The sequence below is a fragment of the Bufo bufo genome, chromosome 3 (genome assembly GCF_905171765.1).
Source record: "Bufo bufo chromosome 3, aBufBuf1.1, whole genome shotgun sequence".
In the NCBI taxonomy this organism is placed as follows: Eukaryota; Metazoa; Chordata; class Amphibia; order Anura; family Bufonidae; genus Bufo; species Bufo bufo.
In genome coordinates, this window is record NC_053391.1 from 380,681,202 (window position 1) to 380,704,636 (window position 23,435).

General features: G+C 44.8%; 2 protein-coding genes across 3 annotated transcripts in view; one reads left to right on the plus strand and one right to left on the minus strand.

Annotated features, from left to right (window-relative positions):
• The window catches only part of STYXL1 (serine/threonine/tyrosine interacting like 1), a 110,063-nt gene that overhangs the window by 33,145 nt on the left and 53,483 nt on the right, over positions 1–23,435 (minus strand). The window contains exon 1 of one of the 2 annotated variants that reach the window (XM_040424721.1): positions 3,832–4,034. The exons of the other annotated variant lie outside the window; for it this stretch is intronic. The gene's annotated coding sequence lies outside the window, so the exon portion shown is untranslated. Of the gene's footprint in view, positions 1–3,831; positions 4,035–23,435 lie in introns of those variants that run through there. 2 annotated transcript variants of the gene reach the window in all.
• MDH2 (malate dehydrogenase 2) lies at positions 4,181–22,536 on the plus strand. The gene is made up of 9 exons (XM_040424718.1): positions 4,181–4,360; positions 12,118–12,286; positions 13,927–14,010; positions 14,097–14,206; positions 14,497–14,622; positions 14,800–14,877; positions 15,948–16,047; positions 19,451–19,602; positions 22,151–22,536. The coding sequence occupies exons 1-9, from the start codon at positions 4,295–4,297 to the stop codon at positions 22,280–22,282; spliced, it is 1,017 nt and encodes a 338-aa protein (XP_040280652.1). The 5' UTR covers positions 4,181–4,294; the 3' UTR covers positions 22,283–22,536.

The following is a 23,435-nucleotide window of genomic DNA, read 5'->3' on the forward strand; positions in this document are numbered from 1 at the left end:
TTATCCCTCAGTGTTAGGCCTCACGCACACGACTGTATTTGTTTTTGCGGTCCGCAAATTGCGAATCCACAAAACACGGATACCAGTAGTATGTTACAAATACCTATTCTTGTCCCCAAAACGGAATAGGACATGTTCTATTTGTTTTTGCTGGACCGCGGAATAGACACACCGTGTGCTGTATGCATCTTTTGGGGCCCCATTGAAATAAACTGGTCCGCACCTGTTCCACAAAAAATGCGGATCGGATGCAAACCAAAACTAGGGTTATGTGCACGGGGCCTTATGCTGGGTTTACACATTGCTTTTCTTTTTCAAAATGCATCCAAAACACATCTCTAAAAAAAAATAAAAAAAATTAAAACATAAAAGAACCCAAGTTTTCTTGGGTTACAAATGTTAAATCGGTGTGGTAATTGCTTATTAGGTGTGTATGACTTTTTTGAGCGGTAAACGACCAAAAAACTGTGAATCAGCAATTTAGATTTTTTTCCATTAAAACATTTTTCCACACTTAGGCCTCTTGCACACAAACGTATTTTCATTCCGTTCCGTGTTTTTTGCGGACCGTATACGGAACTGTGAGAAATGTGGAGTATGATTTCATTCCTGCCATTGGCTCCAGGAGTGGCAGAGGAAATCAAACTCCACAGGGGGGGCTCTGCTTCAAAGCGTAGCCAAAACTCATAGCAGGCCACATTTGGTTACATTTCACACCTCCATTCAGACAGCAGGGATCCTGCAGGAAAACTTCCCTGCACCCAGTAATTCCTCAGAATAAAAGCGACTATCAGACGACATGGAACCGGTGATTCATAAGGAATTATGAATCACCTGTCCATCACAGGCATAAACCAGATATATAATTGCGACCCTGTGGCCAAGATGGACAGGCTCCTGCTCGTAGTTGGGTGGTGGGATGCCAGGGAGGGGAGATATGGATATTTTACCATGTGTGGACTCTACCTGTAGCCGGAAACCCAGGCGGACCCGTTGGTCCCAGAACCATCTCCCTGTGACCTTCTGGTCTGAAGCTATGGGTCCTAATGGGTTTTGTGGGTTGTTTGGCTGCCAGGAACAAGAGGGAAGGGGGACCCCTCCCAGAGGCAGGGAGGGGCGTGGCTGACTACAGGTGAAAAGACCCATGCAGGCAGAGTCCAGCGTATTTTCTCTGAAGGGGGGTCACGCTGAGCATCCTGTTTGGAGGGACCTTTAAAACTGCTGACATCACTGCCTCCCATGTGACGACAGACAAGGATTACAGGAACCATTATTCATCAACCCAAAGGACTCCATCTGGTAAACTGACTTTTTGCTCTGTTTAATCCTGTTTGTACCATACCACCTGTATTCTGCACATCGGACAACTGTATATATTCTCTGTTATATTGTGTACTGTCTAGTGCGCCCTTAAGTCGATTAAATATATAATTTAATCTTGTGCTGTCCTGTATCTCGATGACGAATCCCCACGCCCGTGTTTCGGCCTAGTAATACGCTACCGCGGGTTGGTCTTTGGGCCCCTCAGGCTCCTGGGCCCGGTAGCGACTGCTACCTCTGCACCCCCTACAGCTACGCCCCTGTGTCTGATCACCTCTCCCACAGACTTCAATGATTTTCCATTGCAGTCTGTGGGAGAATCACAACCTTTCTATCAAGCCCTGCCACAGGCAGGGCCCGATAGGAATTTAGCTTTATCAGGACTCAGAGCCTTCAGGCCTGAGGCTGCCATAGAAACCGATTGGCTTCCACGTTCTCACTGCGCAGGAGCCATTCAGACACCAGGAGTGCAATTCTCCCTGTAAATGACTGCTCAAATGCCGTAGTCACAATTGAGCACAGCATCTGAGGGGTTAAAAGTATGTGACTGGTGTTGTCGCCAATTACGGACTCTGCGTCTGGGTATCTGCCACGTAAAACAGCAGGAACCCGGCAGCTATGGGTGGCTTAGCAGGCACCATCTTTAAGGTCCTGACTTCTGCAGTACATGTATGGGGGATGTCAGGAGGGGTTGGAAAGCACTGTGTAAACCCAGCTGTATCACACGTGCGGTACAATGTGCCAGTAAATCTGGTAATGTCCTGTTTCATCAGTATACCTAAAGCTTCTCTGTACAAAGCAATTAAACCAGTTATCTAGTTCAGGAACTAATTTTTAGGCTTTAGCTACACGTCGGCATGTGTTGTGTGACAGCAAGCCTGCGTGTGCGACTTGTCACATGACTATTTTGGAATTGTGGTTTGGCTGTAAAAACACACTAATTGCTGGCGTTCTGTGACACGTACAGCACACGGCAACTTGGCAAAGACCACCATACAAGGGTTACTTGTGAACTTACGCTTAACAAACTGAAAACCTGCTACATCGGGGTGATCTCTGGGACACTGACATCACCAGTTGCAGATTTGAAGGGAAAGCGATGGGACAGGACACAGGGCAGCAAATACGTAGACGAAGAGGCTGGAGTCTGTCTTGACCGCAGCCACACTCCCATGGTAGCTGGAGGTCACAACTAAAAATGTATTTATCGGCTTGGGTGACTATGGGACGCCCCAGATGGCCTCCTAAACTGCCTGTAGTTATTAATGATGAGCGGCAGGGGCAATTTTCGAATTTGCGATATTTGGGCGAATATTCGTCATATATTCGCAAATGTGTGATCTCCAGTCATTGTTTTCTTGATTGGAAAAATCGGCAATGGGAAAATTTGTGACAGAAAATTCGCGATACGAAAATTAGCGATTAACACTACTCCTAAAGTCAAAGATATTGCAGCCTTCTCATTGGCCCACAAGCAAGAAGCAGTGAGGGATCATGGGTACTGATGGAAAAAAAATCTAGAATGTTCGCGATTCCGAAGATATAGAATTATATTCGAGATAGTCACAAATTCTCAAAGTGCCAATATTCGCGATAAAAATTTGCGATTAGAATATTTGCGATCAACACTAGTAGTTATAATCCGTCACTGCATAAGACTAAAGGCTACTATTCTAAAAATGGATCAGAAGATATACGGTAAACCAGTAATGATGGATGAAACTACAACTCCAAAAAAGTTGGTCCCTTGTGTAAGAATGCAATGATTGGCGTATAGCACAGAAGCAGGGACGGGTATGTATTAATGTGGCATGGTGTCAGAATGGGGGTCTTCTGAGCCCTGTGTGGTAAGGTGGCCATGGGTGAAGCTGTGTTCCTTGTGGATTAGGAAGGGGACCCTATTCTCTCAAAAGGAAGGAGTCGTGTCATTGGAACCACCACCTACCGGACAGTCATGGCATATACCCCGTTCAGTCTGACAGTATGGTGATGGGACAAGAAAAGGCTGCAGCGCTACAGTACAGGGTTGTATAGCCTCCTCGTGCACACAGATATTACCAGGGGCGTAGCTAAAAGCTCATGGGCCCTGGTGCAAGAGTTCAGCTTGGGCCCCCTGTCCCTCAGTGTTTGTTGGCAAGGGGCAGGGGAGCATGTAGCATTCCTGCTGCCAGAGTCAAACATTGAAAGGGCGCCCCCTGATGTCAATTTCTTTACCTCACCCCTTCGCTCCAGCTAGAGGTGTAAATTGACCAGTATGCACTTTCTATAATGCCAGTGTCTTATGTGGCACAAGGGTCTTTGGGCCCCCTCAGGGTCCTGGGCCCGGTAGTGACTGCTACCTCTGCCCCCCTATAGCTACGCCCCTGGCTATTACCCTGGGAGCAATTCTTTAGATGGAGCCTGCTACAATTCCCTTTTCTGTTGGATTTGCTCAAAATCCTACAGAAAACAAAAATCACAGCAAGAAAACGGATGTATACGGAATGCACCTCTCTAGCCGTACATACTTACGATCATTGGCTATAACACACGATCACCAATCCACTCACAGTCTCAATCCGACAACACATCCCAACACTAGCTAAGTTCTCGTTGCTAGGAACGCTCTGGCCGTTGCTAGGGGAGGAGTAACAGTGACACATCACATGACTCTTGACAGTGTTTTACTTCGGGTTACAGTCTATGAATGAGAATATCGAGTAGTTCAGTACATAGCCCTGCCTACTATAACCTTCTACAAGACAAAGCTCTATAAAGTCTAAGGACTGCCATTACGCAGACCACTGCGAGTGCGCATGCGCGCTCTATCACGTCCGCCTTTATCTCCGATAGGCCGCCCGGAAGGTCGTTCCTGACGTCAGACGTTCGCCGTAGCCCCGCCCCTTCGCTGTGGCTCTGTCTCTGCTCCTGGAGGTCGTTGGAGTCACCGGTTGCTCTTTGCGTCTAGCTCGTTGTGTCCGCTCCTGTAACCGCCATGTTCTCTCGTATCGCAAGACCCGCCGCGTCCGGCCTCATCCGGGGACTCTCCACCAGCGCACAGGTAGCGGGCTCATGGTGCCGGGGTGTGCGGGGGGCTATTATTCCTTTACTGCCCCGGCTGACATTAAGAGCACGTGCCACTACAAGTCCCTGCATTAGTCCCCCTCTATTTAGGTGCAGAGGCGGCGTGTTCTGCCAGTCCTCCATCCATAGAGAGACGTGGGACGTTCTGTGACAGGGTATTCTGCACTCTATGACCCTTTTCTGCTAGAAGAACCCTACAGCTTCTCCCCAGCCTGCAGAGGCTGATAACAGAGCACAATAATTGCATCTAATAGCGATAGTGAGCCTTTAGGTTTATAATCCAGTCACAGAGGTGCGGTGACATAAGCCATCTTGGTGGCTGTGTTACTATAAATGGACTCCTTAAAGGGTTTCTGTCATCAGATCAATGGTTATGTAGCTGACATGAGCGATGTGCTAATATCAGCAGAACACAACTGTATGACTTATATCTGCCTGCTGCCGCCAATCGCGCTAAATAATGACTTTTATAATAGGCAAATGAGGCTCTAGGTGCCAGTGGGGCGTTACTGCAGCACCTAGAGGCTCCGTCCTCTCACCGTTTGGCACGCCCTTGTATAGGCGATTTGACATCCTTGGTCACCTCTGCCCTGCAAATCCTGTGCATGCGCCGTCCATTTCAGTATTCAGCGCAGTGAGTGAAGGACTCTCTCTTGCTGCCGTCCTTCACTCACTGCGCCTAATACTAAAATGGATGGCGTGGGATTTGCGGGGCACGGAGGAGACAGAGGATGTCAATTTGCTTTACAAGGGCGTGCCAAACGGTGAGAGGACGGAGCTTCTATGTGTTGCAGCAACGCCCCACTGGCACCTAGAGCCTCATTTACCTATTATAAAAGTCATTATTTTTAGCGATTACGGCAGCAGGGAGATATAAGTCATACAGTTGTGTTCTGCTGATATTAGCACATCGCTCATGTCAGCTACATAAACATTGTTCTGATGACAGAAACCCTTTAAGGCCGATGCGCACTTGCCATATAACCTGCCTGGCAGCCGCTTATCTCTATTGACACATCATGCGTGGAAGATGCTGACAGCAACCTGTGTTTTTCTACTTATCTTCTGAGCAACCTGTGTAATCTGTATCCCTGAAAATGGTTGTCCCCTATGGAGCATGCCCATACCATGCCAGTCTCCATTACCCTTCATAAGGAGTCTTGGGATGGACAGTTCCTCTTTAACTTCTGCTTTCTGGGAAAGCTGTGTGACAACCAATATAAATGTCATTATTGGAGGTTGTCTGCTTTTCTCAAGTCCTGAATGGCTAGTTATTCTGTGATTCACTCTACACTCCTCTGGTGTAGAATAAGGGCACTTTGTTCGTTTTGCCACGGATGTTGTCATCTAGCATTCTTGGACGTGTTGGTTTCCAGCTTTTCCAGAAACGTGTATAACAGTAATATAACTGAGGAACATTATTTAACCCCCTAATGGGGGCGGCTGACTTGTAAAAATGTGTAAACTGCTTCAGTTCTCGTGTGCTGTGTCCATAGGGTGCAAGATGGTGACATAGTTCACCTATGTCACCGCACTCTGTGCCATCCCTGGACAGATTCTCGCCTGCGCTGAACCGTAAATGCGCAGGAGGATCCATTAAGAGACTGCACAGGAAGCAGTGAATCACTTCTGGACCGTCAGCTTGCAGTGCAGTTCCCAAGTCTGCCGCAGGGTCTTTGGCATCAATGCAGTAACTGCTGCAGTGTAGCAGAATTAGTTTGAATGCATCACTGTGAGACAGATGGGGGGGCCTTGAGGAGAAGACTCCTTTCATGGATCCAGGCATTCTAAAATAATAAAATAAGTAGCACGTTATGCAAGGCATAAAGCAGGGATCTAATAGCGCTTACTATTTTTCCTGGGCGCTACTCCGTTCGCCCGCTGTGCCCCTGTGCCTGGTATGCTTATTAGCATCGGAACAGGGAGGAGGAGACGCCAGGGTTTCTCAAAGGGTGTCTCCTCCCTTGCTGTAGCGCGGTCCAATCACAGTGGAGAGCGTCACAGCCAGAGAAGGCTAGCTTTTTTTTTTTTTTTTTTTTCTCCCTGGCTGTGACGCTCTGAGAAACCCTGGAGTCTCCTCCTCCTCCCCGTTCCGATGCTATTAATTAGCATACAGGGTGGGAGAATTTAACAGGGGCACAACGGGAAAAATAGTAAGTGCTATTAGATCCCTGCTTTATGCCTTACATAACGTGCTACTTATTATATAATGTCTGGACCCATGAAAGGTCCTCTTTAAAGGGGTTCTCCAGAAATTAAGAAATTGAAAATACTTAAATATTACTTTATTATAAATATATTCCCAAATACCTTTCATTAGTTATCATGGCTTGTTTTGTCTGGGGTGCAGTCCTTAGGTGAAACAAAATGGCCGCTGTCCTATTAGTACACACAGAACCTGTCCTAATCGCACAGCTGGACAAGTTACTTCACAACACTAAGCTAAAGAGCTGCCTAATCCTCCTCTCTACTTTTCAGGGATTATGATCCTGAATACAGATAATATCTTTAGCTGGATCTCTGTTGGAATTGAGTTCATGAGCAGATGTGGCTAATGAGCAGCAGCACTCGTGTGCAGTCTCCATTACCACAGTCTGTCCTGTCCATCCTTTCTGTACTTCATGTCTCGTAATGAACTCCATTCCCACAAAGATTCAGCTAAACATCATATTAAACTGTAGTCAGGATCATCATCCCTGTCAAGCAGAGGTGAAGATGAGGCAGCTCTTTAGCTCAGTGTCGTGAAGTAACTTGTCTTGCTGTGTGATTAGGACAGGTTTTGTGTGTACTAATAGAGCGGCCATTTTGTTTCTCCTAATGATTGCTTCCCAGACAAAACGAGCCATTATAACTAATGAAAGGTATTTGGGAATATATTTATAATGTAATATTTTACCTGTATTAATTTTTTTAAAATTCCTGGATAACCCCTTTAAAATGGTTTTCCAAGATTATTACTGATGACCTTTCCGCTGGGGGTCCAACACCCAGGACCCCCGTCAATCAGCTGTTTGAGAAGGCAGTAGCCCCCACTGCCTTCTCTTTGCTTTTCCTAGACCAGTGAGGTCACCTTGCCTAGGAGCAGCTCAGCCTCATTAAAGTGAATGGGGCTGAGTGCAATACCAAGCAATGTACGGCGCTGTGCTTGGTGAGCTGAGAGAAGGCAGCGGTGCTCACAGGAGCACCGGTGGCTTATCAACAGCTGATCAGCCGGGGTCCCGAGTGTAGATCTCACCAATCGGATACTGATGACCTATCCTGAGGATAGGTAATCAGTTAAAAAATCCTGGAAAACCATTTTAATCAATTTAGGGCTCATTCAGACGGCCGTATGCTGTCCGCAAAAAATACTGAATGCTATCCGTTTTTTTGCGGATCCGCAAAAAAAATGAAACATGTCCTATACTTGTCCGTGAAAATCAGGACATGGCCCCATTGAAGTCTATGGGTCCGCAAAAATACTGAATGCTATCCGTTTTTTTGCAGATCCGTTTTTTTGCGGATCCGCAAAAAAACGGATAGCATTCAGTATTTTTGCGGACAGCATACGGCCGTCTGAATGAGCCCTTAATGTGTGTAAACTAGGAATAACACAATTTTTCTGGCCATTAAATCATTTGTATCTGGCATTTTTTTTTTTAAACTGTTTTCCTCTTTGTCAAAGATCTAGTTTGCAGTACTTTTAGACTAGCTGCCATCCACTGCACACACGGAAGTAAAGGAGAATCCCCTTCCTAACCGTTTGTCACTCAGAAGCAGTCCCAGTATAAGGCCTCATTCACACATACGTGGATTTTTACGGACCACGGTCCGTAAAAACCCGTCCTGCTGAGTGCACGATCGCACAGCGTCATAGCAACCAACGACGCCATGCACTCGGCAGGCTCCATGTATGTGTGACTGAAGCCTTATGGAGGACATTACAGAAAAGGTATCGACCTTGACTGCTGAGCTCTAACCTTCCCAGATAGTTGCTGCTGCTCACTCCCCCCCCTTCCTTCCCTCCATAGACTTGCATGGACATGAGTAATATGATCTTCCCACTTAGATCTGTACTGGACAGGAATAAAGCAGGCCATGGACATTAGATAAGTTGTTGAACAGCAGTTAAAGGGATTCTCTGGGAATTAAGAAAATGTAAATGCCTAAATATTACTTATATTCCCAATTACCTTTCATTAGTTATAATGGCAAAAAAAAAAATTCTGGGGAGTAATCATTAGGAGAAACAAAATGGCCGCTGTATTAGTACACACAAAACCTGTCCTAATCACACAGCAGGACAAGTTACTTCACAACACTGAGCTAAAGAGCTGCCTCATCCTCCTCTCCTACGTGTCGGGGATTATGATCCTGAATACAGTTTAATATAATGTTCAGCTGAATCTCTGTAGGAATGGAGTTCATGAGGAGACAAAAAATACAGAAAGGAGGCATAGTACAGATTGGTAATGTAGGGCTGTAGTAATGGAGACTGCATACAAGTGCAGCTGATCATAATCCCTGACGAGCAGGATGAGGGAGCTCTTTACCTCACTGTTCTGAAGTAACTTGTTCTCCTGTAGGACAAGGACAGGTTCTCTATGCACTAATATGACAGCAGCTATTTTATTTCTCCTAATTTCTCCCCAGACAAAACAAGCCATTATAAGTAATGAAAGGTATTTGGGAATTTATTTATTATAAAGTAATATTTAAGTATTTTTATTTTCTTAATTCCTGCAGAAAGCCTTTAAACAAACGTCTGGTGAATGATCTTTTCAGACACGACCATACACATTTTAGTCCATATTGGCCGTTACAGTGGTTGATTGGCCATACATGTTCAATGAAACCGGAGATGGATGAAAGATCTTTCATAAACTGACGTGTTTTTTATTTTTATTTTTTAAGGAAATACTTTTCGTCTGACTATTAAGATGTTAAACAGGACCTTTCATCGGAATCTCCCTGCACTTACTATTATCCCTGGGCGCCGCTCCGTTCTTCCGATATGTCCTCCGGTATGTTCGGTCACTTGGTTATAGTATGCAGAGTCTGCCCTTGTTGTCCTGGGTGTCTCCTTCTCCCAGGCTGTAGCGCTGGCCAATCGCAGCGCAGAGCTCACAGCCTGGGAGAAGGAGACACCCAGGACAACATCAGACTCCGCCTACTATAACAAAGTCCCCTAAGTCGCCGCCTACTATAACCAAGTCCGCGAACATACCGGAGGACATAACGGGAGAACGGCGCGGCGCCCAGGGATAATGGTAAGTGCAGTGAGATCCCTGGGCGCCGCTGTATATGTCATGATACTTAGTTCACAATGTTTGAACTGATGAAAGGTCCTCTTTAAACATGGTCAACTTTTCAGACAATAATAGTCTATCATCGGTCGGCTAAAACAATAGTTATTTGTTAAAATTCAACCAGTGACTGTTTTGATTGAAATATTTGTCTTGATCAACTTTAGTCCAATATGTATGGACACCTTTTAGGCATTTTACGAAGTGAAAAGGAATTACCTGGGAGGGGGCAGGGCTGGTAAATGGCTAAAAACAGAGGAACTAAGCATTTCTCACTGATAAAACATACTGAAAAGTTTCTTGTGGTCGCTTGTACTATTGATTTATGAAAACTTGTGTGAAGTCAGTCACCATTTGAGAAAAGGTGGACAGTCCCTTTAAATAGAAGCTGAGATGTGAAATACTTCTGCTGCTTTCTGACCTTAGGAAGTTGCATGAGATGTCGGCTGCTGTATCCTGTCATTTTCACCCTGGTCACAGTCTGCCAGGCTGATCACGAGTGAAATGGATTGACATGTGTAGGTGACTGAAGTGTCTTCTGGTGCGGTGAAGGTCATGTGGAGCTGGAGCTCATACCCTCGTAGCACCATTAAATGTGGTGGTGTAATAAAATAGTGCAGGTACATTGTAATGTATGATGCAAGATACAAAGGAAAGAAGGTTACGGCGCAGACATGGCCACCCACTCCCATTCAATTAGGCACAATGTAATTCTACATTCCCCCTGCAGCAAAATGTGTGGGCACCTGTAGCAGCAACCAGACCTATGCCAACCAGGTGGTCACTGGGGCATGGGTGTGTACCTTCTGAGGAAAGGCCATCCTGATAACTGAAGAACTTTGCTCGGCTGCTGGACTTTCTCACTGGCTCCTGAAGAGGCCTAATTGGCACCTAAAGTGCTCAATTATACCCAGGCCAAATGAATTAAAGAGAAAAGAAGCTGTATTGCACCTATTAAAAAAAATAAAAAACTTTTATGAATTACTGTAAGTTAAAGGTAACTAGCATAAAGTAGTGACAGACACGCTGATTTCAGTAGTCTGTCAGTCATGTACTCAAGCACTTCAATTTTCAAACCAGTTCCAGGATCTGAATTTGTAATTGTATGTAATTAAAAATTTCGAATAGCCACTGAACAATTCAGTAAAGTGTATCTGTATAGCGCCACCTGCTGTTTGTTCTCTTCCCTATTTCTTGTCCACCTGAGGTGGTTGCACATGCTCAGTTTAATCTTCTGTTAGAAGCTGTGGCAGTTAGGGTCCATTCACACGTCCGCATCTGTTCCGCAATTTTGCGGAACGGGTGCAGGCCCATTTATTTCCAATGGGGCCGGAAAGTGCTATCCGCAGATCCGCACTTCCGCATCAGTGCTTCCGTTAATGCAAAAGAATAGAACATGTCCTATTCTTATCCGCAATTGCGGACAAGGTTAGGCATTTTTCTATTATAGTGCCGGCGATGTGCGGTCCGCAAATAGCGGAATGCACATTGCCAGTGTCCGTGTTTTGCGGATCCGCACAACACTTACGGACCCTTAGGGTGCACTCACACGTGGAGGAAATTTCTGCCATAAAATCTGCAGGTGCAGACTTCTACAAAGTTGCAGATTTTTTTGGTGTGTATTTCCTGTATCAGAATCTCTCAATTCAATGGGAAACTGATTCTACAGCGGAAGAATTAGCAGCGTTTTCCACTGCAGAATCCGTTTCCCATTGAATTTAGTGGAGAGATTCTTATGCAAGAAATCCGCAGCAGAACACATTGCAGGGATAGACAATTTTTAGCCCATAGGATAAAGCCTCATTCACACGTCCGTGCTTAAATCCGTGAAAAGGTGGTCAGTGATGCCTTTTGTTTGGTCCGTGTCTGTTTTTTGCTGTCTGTCATCCGTGTTTCACTTGCACTAAACAGCCGAAAAATAATTTTCAAAGCATCTCTTCCTAATCTGTGAAACGCGGTTGGCATCCGTGTTCCAACCATGGTTTTCACGGACCCTATCTATAATGGGTGTGCCGGACAAAATACAGCATGCTCTTGTGCTAAAAAACATGGACGCACGGACATGGTAAACTGATATTACTGACTGATATGTACTAGACCCCAGGGGAATACACAGGTCAGGAGTCCCCTGGGGATCAGCAACCTCTGGCACTACAGTTGTTCTGAAAACTACAGCTCCCAGAATCCTCCTTTCACTTCTATGGGAGTTACAAGAACAGTCAAGTGCGTGCTTGTTGGGAGTTGTAGTTTCACAGCAGCCAGAGTTCTGAAGGTGGCATAACCCCTTTAAAGTAAGTTCTCAGCAACTGCTTATAATCCTCGCAGTCTGGGCCTGGAAAGTAGTCTCGCCTGTCTGAGAAGAGTGACCAAGTAGTAGTTCTAATAACTCGGTACATGATGGCGCTATGAGTTTAATACTGTGTTACCGTTTACAATTGTTGTGTTTCAGAGCAATGCTAGAGTCACTGTGCTTGGTGCGTCTGGTGGAATCGGACAGCCTCTGTCTCTCCTTCTGAAGAACAGTCCCCTAGTAAGCAAACTGGCCCTCTATGATATTGCCCACACTCCCGGTGTCGCTGCAGACTTGAGCCATATTGAAACCAGAGCAAAGGTGACAGGTAACACGTCTGAGGAATTCATGCATGCCTGACCACATGATTAAACTGTTCCATGTAGAAATGTCTACTACCAAGTTTCTCTGAATTACGGTTGAAAGGGTCTTCTTGTCTTTGCTTATTTATGGGTACTTTTGTGATATGCAAATTTCTTCACTACCAGCAAGTTGGGCTGTTACTTGCTGGTAGCCGCCGCATCCTCGGTCTAAAAAAAACGCCCCCTCCTCCTCTTGATTGACAGGGCCAGTGAGTGCTCTCCTCCTCTCGCTGGCCCTCTGCCCATAAAATCCCATGCCTGCGCTGTACCGGTCCTCATTCGGCGCAGGCGCTCTGAGAGAAGGACACTCTCTTGCCCGCTCCTTCCTCAGTGCGCCTGCGCCAATGACGTCAGCCTACCCCCGATGCTTCTTTTCCGGGTGTAGGCTGACGGCGCAGGCGCACTGAGGAAGGAGCGGGCAAGAGAGTGTCCTTCTCTCAGAGCGCCTGCGCCAAATGAGGACCGGTACGGCGCAGGCATGGGATTTTATGGGCAGAGGGCCAGCGAGAGGAGGAGAGCACTCACTGGCCCTGTCAATCAAGTGGAGGAGGGGTCGTTTTTTTAGACCGAGGATGCGGCGGCTACCAGCAAGTAACCACCCAACTTGCTGGTAGTGAAGAAATTTGCATATCACAAAAGTACTATTTTTAAAGAATTTAAAGCACAGGCAGAGGTAAGAGGGGTATATATGGACTCTGTGTACATTAGCAATTATATGAAGTCTAATACTGAAAATTGCTGTTTGGGAGGTGACAGAAGCCCTTTAAATGGATAGTCCACACATGTCTGATCAGTGATCCTGAAAACGTGCATTCTCGCACCTCTCTGGTGGAGAGGTGTGTGGGAGGGTGTCTATAGGAGATGAGCAAGGTGTGATGGGACACAATTGTGGCTTCCTGGATGCTGGTGGATTGACCACTGATCAAACAACTAAGGGTTTTTTGAGCATTGCATGTCAAAGTGCGAAGTATAGAACATGCTGGGATTTTCTTGGCATGGACAGACCTGCAAATGCTGTCCATCTGAAACTGGCCTAAAGGCTTTCTACATAATTAGAAAAACATGCACTGTTACTGAAAGAAACAGCCAAGTCCTGTCCACAGATTGTCGTACAGTAGTTCAGCTCCATTACCAGACCCATCCCCCTAAACATGTGTGGCACTGTTTCTGTAAACCCTCTATTGAAGCACCTCCCATGTATGTGCAAAAAATGTTTGCAGGAATGGCTCCTTTAGTAAAACTGGGTAGCCAGGAGATGCTTGGTGCTGCCACTGGTCTAAAATCTTGGAACCGCACCAGAGTTCGGGAATTATTTTTTATTAATCTATGAAGTTATTGCGCGAAGTAGTAATTTAGACTCGTCTGAGCCAATACATTTTAATACTGTACGGAGCGCTCGCTCCATACAGTATTTGACCAAAGTTTTTTTGTGCGAATCGACTTCGGATGTTTCATCCGAAGTCTATTCTCTCATCCCTAATTGTGAGAATGTAATTATTGGGGTGATATTTCCTACTACTATAGTTCCTGTTCACCTGCTGCTCTTCTGTGTTGTGTTAATGCATTGCAATATAGGCGACCTTAAAATGCCCTCTTAATGTTGCAGGATACATTGGGGCAGAGCAGCTACCTGAAAGCTTGAAAGATGCCGATGTAGTAGTCATCCCTGCTGGTGTCCCAAGAAAACCTGGTAGGTTCTGCTCTGAGCTTCTCTCTGGAGATTTTACACTTGCCAGTATAATGTGTGACGCAATCTGACTGCTCTGATCTTTCCAGGGATGACCCGTGATGATCTCTTCAACACAAATGCATCTATTGTTGCTACTCTCACTGATGCTTGTGCAAAAACTTGCCCGGAAGCCATGATCTGCATCATTTCAAATCCTGTGAGTTCAACTTTGTATGAAATAACAGTTGGTAGCAAATTGCCTGCTGGACCTCCCACCCTCCAAATTGGGGGTACTCCATCTCAGACATTTATTGCATTCCCTTTTATGAGAGTTGCACTTACTCGACCGTTTCTGGAACTGCTATGAAGGGAAATGCAGGTAGCTGTGCAGATGCGTTATAAAGGCCTGAGTTGGGAATAGCCCTTTAACTAGTTTTGGATCCAAGTCGCTTTATTTTCCCTCACTTGAGGTCTTAGTTACCGATTGCCTTTTTCCTCTGTATTTAGGTGAACTCAACAATTCCTATTACTTCAGAAATCTTTAAGAGGCATGGTGTTTACAATCCTAACCGTATTTTTGGTGTTACAACCCTTGACATTGTAAGAGCCAACACCTTTGTTGCAGAGCTAAAGGTAATGAAATGTATTCCTTTATGTAACTGGTGACCCTAAAGGCCCCAATTGCAAATTAAATGTAAACTGTGTGCAGTCGCCTATGTAGTATGACCAGCCGATGTGGCTAACATAGATTTGTCTCACCTTTTTTATATGCATTCTGTAGTGTAAATCGTTGCCATGTTTTATCTATAGGGACTGGATCCAGCTCGTGTGAATGTTCCTGTGGTTGGTGGACATGCTGGCAAAACAATTATTCCACTGATCTCTCAGGTATGTTTGTATGAAGTCTCAATTTTCTCTTACTACTCATTGTACAGTATTTGGATCCTCTTGCCTATCAGAATTGCTAATGTTGTAATGTGCCAAAGGTGATTTTTTAAAGGGAAATGATGATGATCGCCTATCTTTAGGATAGGGCGTCATTATACGTCAGCTGGGGTCCAAATCCTGGGACCCCTGCTGATCAGCTGTTAGTGAGCCGCCACGCTCACTTGAGCTTTGGTGAGCATGACTGGCTCCCGTCAGCTCACCGAGCACAGTGCTGTACATCATATAGTGGCTGTGCTTGTAAGCTGCAGTTCAGCCTCATTCACTTCAATGGGGCTGCACTGCAACCAGGCCATGTGACCGATATACGGTGACGTCACATTGCTCTCAGAGCGTCTGGCCCTTCTAACAGCTGATTGGTGGGGGTCCTGGTTGTTGGACCCTCACTGACCTGATATTGATGACCTATCCAGAGGATAGCTCATCAATATAGATTACCAGATAACCCCTTTTAAAGAGGACCTGTAACCTCCATCGTTTTGTAGCAGAAATAATAAAGGGAATGGCATAACGGTCATAAGAATGGATGCTCCATAATTTCTGCAGGTATTTACAAAGACATGTAAGAAGAGGTTACAGGTCCTCTTTAAACTAAACTCACTCACTCACTCACTCACTCACACTCTTACTTCTCTGGGAGCGCAGCCCATTCACTTCAATGGGGCTAAGCTGCAACTAGGCCATGTGACTGATGTGTGGTGACTTCACATGGCCTAGGAGGAGGCTGTGGCGCTCACGGAGTACCCTGCCTCTTCTAACAGCTGATCGGTAGGCGTCCTGAGTGTTGGACCCCGCTGATCTGATATTTATGACCTGTCCTGGGGATAGGTCATCAGTATTTATAACTGGATTTCTCCTTTATACATGTCCTCTACACGGCAGTTCCTTTTTATTGGTCATCTGTAAGAACTTATTGAATGCCTGAAAGTGATCATGAAGAAATAAATGAGTACATCTATTTCTTACAACCTTATTATTATTTATTTTTTATTTTTTTAAACACAAAATTACAGTGCACACCCAAGGTAGAATTTCCACAAGACCAGTTGGAAGCGCTTACTGGCAGAATCCAAGAGGCAGGAACAGAGGTTGTCAAAGCTAAAGCAGGATCAGGTCAGTTGAGATCTGAGAAGCTGCTTTTACACTGAGAGCATGTTTTGTAAACCTATGTTATCTGTATCTATTCCCTATGGTATTTGTTCTGTAGATTGACCTGGTATCCTGCATTCTTGATTATATTCTGAATTTATTTTTTGCACAAATATTTTCCATCTTAAAGAGGACCTTTCATCAGAAAATAGTGTGTTAAATTCTTATACGACCTTATAAGGCTCCTCTCACTGATGTCTGGACACATTTTAAATTTTTTATTTTTTTTCAAATTGACCCCCCTTTCGGCCGCTATGCTCCCCGTTAGTTTTGTCGCCTCATATGCAAATGAGGCGACGAAGTTTATAGTAGGTGTTCTCTAAGTTCTGGTGGGCGCGGTTATGCTCTCCCTGGCAGAGAAAGCATCCAATCGCAGCGCCCGGCTCTTAGCCAGGGAGAAGGAGCTCAAGTTCTCGCGAGATTCACGAGAACTTGAGCTTCTAGACATCTGGGCCGAGTGCCATCTTGGAGTCCCCAGCGCGATTGGATGGCGCTCGGACCGGATGTCTAGAAGCTCACATTCTCGCGAATGTCGCGAGAACTTGAGCTCCTTCTCCCTGGTGGGGTCCTGCGATTGGATGCGCTCGCTGCCAGGGAGAGCATAACAACGCCCACCAGAACTTAGAGAACAACACCTACTATAACTTTGCCGCCTCATTTGCATATGAGGCGACAAAACTAACAGAGCGTAGGGGGGTCCATTTGAAAAAGTGTCCGGACATCAGTGGGAGGAACCCCATAAGGTCATATAAGAATTTAACACACTTTTTCTGATGAAAGGTCCTCTTTAAATGGAGTCTGTGAGCAGTATTGACCATACTAAACTGCTGACAGTACTAAGTAGTGGCTGTGGGGAGCAGTATGAACATACCTTTTTTGTGAAGCTTTTATTATCAGAAGTGGAGTGAGTATGAACTTTTAATCTGCCAGATTCTGCTTTTTCAAGTGTCTAGAAGATGGAGCCTTATTGTGAAGTGCTCTCTGCATTGAGCGGCTTCACAGCCTCTTCTGAGTGACAGCTGTAGTGATCTGGTTGGATGCAACATCTGACTCGGAGTAGTTGTGGAGCAGCTCCGTGCAGAGAGCACGTCAGTGAAGCTCCACCTCCCGTGCATTTACAGGCGTAAAACCTGGCAAAATAAATCATTTGCGCTACCCTAGCTCGTATGTTTCTAGTTCTCTCCTAGCCCCTACATAATGCTGTGATCAGAAGCATGATGATAAAACATCAGATCGTAGGATCCAACTGCTGATTTCCCCACTTATCCCGAGAAAGGGAGGTCGCAGAATCGGTCTGAATAGAGCTGTAGTGTGCATGTTTGTCCGCCACTTTCATTTCTAACTGTTCTGACTTGTATGACTGTTAAATGGTATAAAATGGGGTTTCTGGTATTGAAAGTGACTTCTTTAAAAGTAAGAAAATCCTGTCTGTCCCCAGTGGCTTTAGGGTTTTTGCCCCAAAAGTAGGGTACAGGTTTGATAAATGAGATGCCTTAGATGCAGCTTGGTGGTGCAGTGGTAATTGGTTCTCATTGAAGAGACCCAGTGTATGGAGACTACTATTACAGGCAATGCCCCATAGGAAAGAAGATGCAAGAACCCCTAAATGGTGGTCTACAGAATATTTTGCATTTGGAGGAGATCCCATTGGGCATTGCCTTAAAATAAGTCTTCATACACTGCTGGGTCTTTTTTTTTTTTTTTTTTTAACTTTTTATTTTATTTTTTATTTTATTAAAGAGTAACAATCCAGGTGTGAGTCGTATAAAGGCAGTAGAGTTTCCCACGCAGGGGATGATCTTAGAAATACAGGCTGTACAGGGCATACAGAGTACAACACAATTGGTCATTCAAAACAGAGCAGCAAGTGAACACAGCAAAGTTTCCAAAGGGGAGTGAGGCGGCCCATCACATATCTACCAGGCTCGGGCTGTCAATCGCTGAGTACATATAGGAATTTTGCAGTGTTAATGAGGAAGAGCGCCAATCTCCTCAAACCTTGTGGAATTTTTGCGGGCACTTCCTATGCTTGTAGACTATATTTTCTATTTTCCATAGTCACAGCGTGGTTTACTAAGGACCTCCACTGTCCTATTGTAGGCGGTCTATCTCCCATCCATCGCAGTGCTATAGCTTTCCTAGCTAAGAATAGTAGTCGTCGCCCCCCCCGAAAGATTCTATTATAATGAGACCAAGACTCTTCATCTAAAATGCCTAGAATACACATCTTGGGACATAAAGGTACAGTAACTGGGACCATGGTTGACAAAACCTCAAGCACCGCAGTCCAGAAATGGCAGATATAACTGCAGTCCCAAATCATATGCCAGAAGTCAGCATTGTCTGACTAGCATCTGTGACATCTACTGTGAGATTCTTCCTATTTTCTTTGTAACCTGGTTGGGATGAGATAGCTTCTGTGCAGTATAAACAACTGAACCAGTCTATTATTAATGGAGAGCAAAACCCTTGTCGGAGCCCACAAAGCCTCGCTCCAATCGTCATCTGTCAGAGTAGGTATGGATGTCTTCCACTTGCCCTCAATGGCCAGGGGATTAATCGTCATGCGATTGCTGAGCAAATGTGTATACAGCACAGAAATAATCCCCTTCAGACCCTGGGATTTCAACACACCGATTAGAGGATACTTCAAGATACCTCTCTCCTCTCCCCTGAACTGAGCTTGCATGGCATGTCTCAGTTGTAGGTATCTATAAAACATATATGGCGGGGAACTCCAAACTTTTCCTGAATCTGTGAGAAGGAACACAAGTGATGGGAAAAAATGCGTATAGCAGCACAACAAAAAATTAAAGTCTTATCTTGTGGTGGTGCCAGCCGTGTTGGGAGCCAGTCAGAAGTTCCCCCTTGGATGCGTCATAGAAGAAACCGCAGCACTCTCCTGTCTTCAATTTAGTGGAATTTATTTCACCAGCAAAAAATGCGACGTTTCGACCGTTGAGATCTTTCTCAAGGCTTGAGAAAGACCTTTACGGTCGAAAGGTCGCATTTTTTGCTGGTGAAATAAATTCCACTGAATTGAAAACAGGAGAGTGCTGCGGTTTCTTCTATATGAAGGTACACAAGTGCCCACCCTCATATATCTCCCAGAGAGACCACTCCGTGGTGTCTCGATTCATCAGCCCCCTCTAACGACACTAGATAGGTGAACATGGGGTTATCCTGCCTGCTGGGTCTCTTTAATGACATCCAGTACCACCAGAGCTTTTGTTGAAAGTAATAGCTTGCTCATTATACGGTTAAGTGAATGTGTGGTCACTTGGTCCATGCAGTTGTATCACGGCGTGATAGAGCATTATACCTTTGACCGCCAACTGTACATACTTACTGTTATTCCTCCCTTTAGGGTCTGCAACACTTTCTATGGCCTATGCTGGTGCACGTTTTGTTTTTTCTCTGCTGGATGCCATGAACGGAAAGGAAGGAGTCATTGAATGCTCATTTGTTAGATCTGAAGAAACTGAGAGCACCTATTTCTCAACTCCTCTACTGCTGGGGGTATGTAAGACTTGGCTAGGATGCCAGATTAAATGTTAACACACATTTGCACACATTTTCATTTAAAGGGGTATTCCCATCTTAATGATCACTGTTAAATCTGTTAATGATTTGACAGTGATCATTTTTCTAAATACATTTTATTACCCAATTCCCACGCTTTTTGAGAAAATAAGTCCCCTCTTACCTGATGTTGTCTTTAGTCTCCCCTGGTTACGGCTACCTCTCCTGTCGAATCCCGCCGGGCCACGCTTGCGCAGAAGACTGAAGATTCTCTCCCGGCCGGTCTGCACAATGTCCTGAACGCGCATGCGCCACGATGACTTATTCCTGGCCAGTATAGTACAGAGCCGCGAATGCGGCCCGGCCGGGAGAAAAACTTCAGTCTCCTGCGCAAGCGAGGCCTGGCCGGGAGAAGTCACTCAAGCCCAGCCGAATCCAGGAAGTGGACATCGTGCTGGACGTAGGTAAGTATTAAAACTGAAGATGGGAATACCCCTTTAATGTGATGAATTCAGTGGGCAATGTTAGAGGTTGGTCACAAGCAGCCAGAAAGTGGCCAATGTGTAAGATGGTGATTTGGCACATTCTGTGATATAGATATAGTTATGTCTGCATTGAGGTCTTGCTGACACCAGCAGGCAGGGTCTGTGATTAGAGAGAACTCCGATCATGGGCACTTAACCCCCTCAGATTTCATGGTCAATAGAAACCACGGCATCTGCACGTTTAGTCAGAGGGGGCTACCTCTGACCCTTTATTACACCCCTGCAGCAAAATCATGAGGAGGGGTGATCTGTGATCATGGCAGTCTGTAGCCTTGTGAAGTATTGCGATTTGTGGCATAGGTGATCACACATTCAAGCTCCCTAAAAGGCTAAAAAGAACAAAAAAAAAAAAAACAGTTGGTATCGGCATGTCTGATAATACCAGAACTATTAACATTAAAGTGTTTATTCTGCCTAAACACTGTCAAAGGAAAAATCTAAATGCCTAAGTTTTATTTAAAAAAAAAATATTATTTTTTTTTTAAATAGTAGTAAAGCATAAGAAAAACTTATGCATTTGGTACCACTGTAACTGTACTGACCCACAGAATGAAGGTAGTCTGTTGGGTAGTAAACGCTGTAGAATGAAACCCAAAAGTGACAGCTTTTCCACTTTCACCCCACAAATGCATGGTATTGCAAAAATAAACTCGTATGGCTATGTAAATGGAAAGGTACAAACTTGTGGTTGTTTGAGGGGGCAGAGGAAAAATACTTGACAAAAAAAATGTATACGCCTCCAAACTGTTAGCACCTTGACGTAAGGACCTTTGACGTACATATTCGGGCAGGCACCAGAGCTGTGCGTGTCTGATCAGTGCATGGGGCCCAACTGTATCCACTGGCATCGCTGTAAAAGCCGATGCTGGCAGATTAACCCCTTATATGCCGCAATCAATGCTGACCGTGGCATAAAAGAGGATCGCAAAGGCCGCGGGGTCTGCCATGCATGTAAGCTGGGTCTCAGACACACTGTCAGTGTGAAACTGACAGTTTCAATGTAGTAAAATACAGCATGTATTGTACAATATTTCGGGGTCTAATCCCGGTTTCGATGCAGAAGACCCTCCAGGGGGGAAACTTTACTGTAAAGAGGTTCCCCTTTCCGTTGATGTGATTTAAATTTTTTTTAGTTTTTTTTTATTTGCCCCCGCATCCATAACGAGTAGCTCTATAAAAATATCACAAGACCTACCCCCTGAGGTGACTGATATAACATAGAAACTGCCAAAACTTTGTTTTTGTCACCTTTACTCAAGTGTAATATCGAGCGATCAAAAATCAATCGTATGTACCCAAGAATACTACCAATAAAACGGTCACCTTATCTTGTAGTTTCCAAAATGGGGTCACTTTTTTTTTTGGGGAGTTTTTACCGTAGGGGTGCATCAGTGGGTCTTCAAATGCAACATGCCAATTTTAAAATTATCCCAGTAAAATCTGCCCTCCAAAATCCGTATGTTGCTCTTTTTGCACCTGCCGTGCGCCCATACAGCAGTTTACGACCACGTATGTGGTGTTTCTGTAAACTGCAGAATCGGGGTAATGAATGAGTTTTGTTTTGCTATTAACCCTTGCTGCCTTACAGGAAAACATGGATTAAAATGGATAATCTGCAAAATCTACCTTGGTACCGAACCAGAGTTCGGTTAAACGTTTTTAACAGTAGAAATTAATGTCTGAAGTTATTACCCGAAGTCTTGTGAGACTTTGAAGTAATAACTTCGGCTCATCTGAGAAAATACATTCTAATACTGTACGGAGCGAGCGCTCCGTACAGTATCGTAACAGTTTTATGCGACTCTACTTCGGATGTTTCATCCAAAGTCTATTTTTGCTCATCCCTAGTTACCACATAAAGTGACAATATTTGGCCTGGTCCTTAAGAGTGAAAATGGCTGTGTCCTGAAGGGGTTAAACATGTACTCTTGAAGTTTTTATACCTGTAATCTAGAATGCATTATGTAATCATGATTTAATGTTTCTCTTTTCTCCAATAGAAAAATGGTATTGAGAAGAACTTGGGCCTGGGGAAACTGTCTGCCTTTGAGGAGAAGCTGGTGGCAGAGGCAATGGGAGAGCTGAAGGGGTCTATTAAAAAGGGGGAGGACTTTGCCAAGAGCGTCAAGTAAATGTTACCTGTACAGGAAGTCGGCTTTCATTAACTTATTGGTACATGACACTTTAGAAGAGAACCTCAAAATATATGCTGTAAAGAAGTCTTTCATGTCCAGAATGACTTCCTCGCAGGAGTTTACTTCAGGGAGACTTCCTTGCAGCATATCTTATGGGCTCTTGTGACAGCACTTAAAGCAGAAGCTTTCACCATCAAAGCAAATACTGTTGAGATTGAAATCATGGATTAAACATCATATTTTCTTTGTAATTTCTCCTACTTTTCTTTGTGTGCATCTTGCTTTTTCTCCATTTACGCTCTTGGGGGTACATTGTTGCTGCTTTGCCTATTTCTGGTAGGCTTCTCAAACAAATGCCAGAATCTCTGGACATCACAGTGGCCTTGATCTTTTAGGATGCCTCATGGCAGCTTTGATGGAGGACTCCTGTCAGATATTCTAGAGACATGTCCAGCATTCTCAAACTGGTGCTATTTTAAATCTTGGTTTACACACAGCAAATTTTGACTACAAAAATGTGTGAAGCACATTTTTGAACATGTTTCACCTATGAAAACTGCATGGCAAATAACTGCAGCAATTCATGGTAAAGAGCATTTGGTAACTGGCCTTGTAGCACACTACCGCTATGTGTACCTTCAGGGATGTGTTTTATTGGGCTACAGCTCAGTCTGTTTTCCCAGCAGTAAATTGAATAGAGTTGCCCTGCACCTGCATTAACTGTAATAGGAGGACTGCTTTCCCTGTAAATGGGTGCATTTGAAAGATTCTTCCTTTTTTTTTAAAGGGGTTGTCCGGGTTCAGAGCTGAACCTGGACATCCCTCCATTTTCACCCTGGCAGCCCCCCTGACATAAGCATTGGAGCAGTTCATGCTCCGATGCTCTCCTTTGCCCTGCGCTAAATCGCGTAGGGCAAAGGCATTTTTGGGATAACCATAACCATTGGATAGTGGTGTAACTATAGGTAACAGTCCAACCTCTGTAATACTTGCCTTTTTGTGATTCACAGCAGCAGTTTTAAGGCCCCCATACACATTAGTGTATTGTCAGCCAAACCTCTGGGGATCTCTGAGACGCATCCAGTGAAATAGATGTTTGCATGTTCCTTTTGTTCTTGAAAATGAGGCTACTTTCACACTAGCATCATGG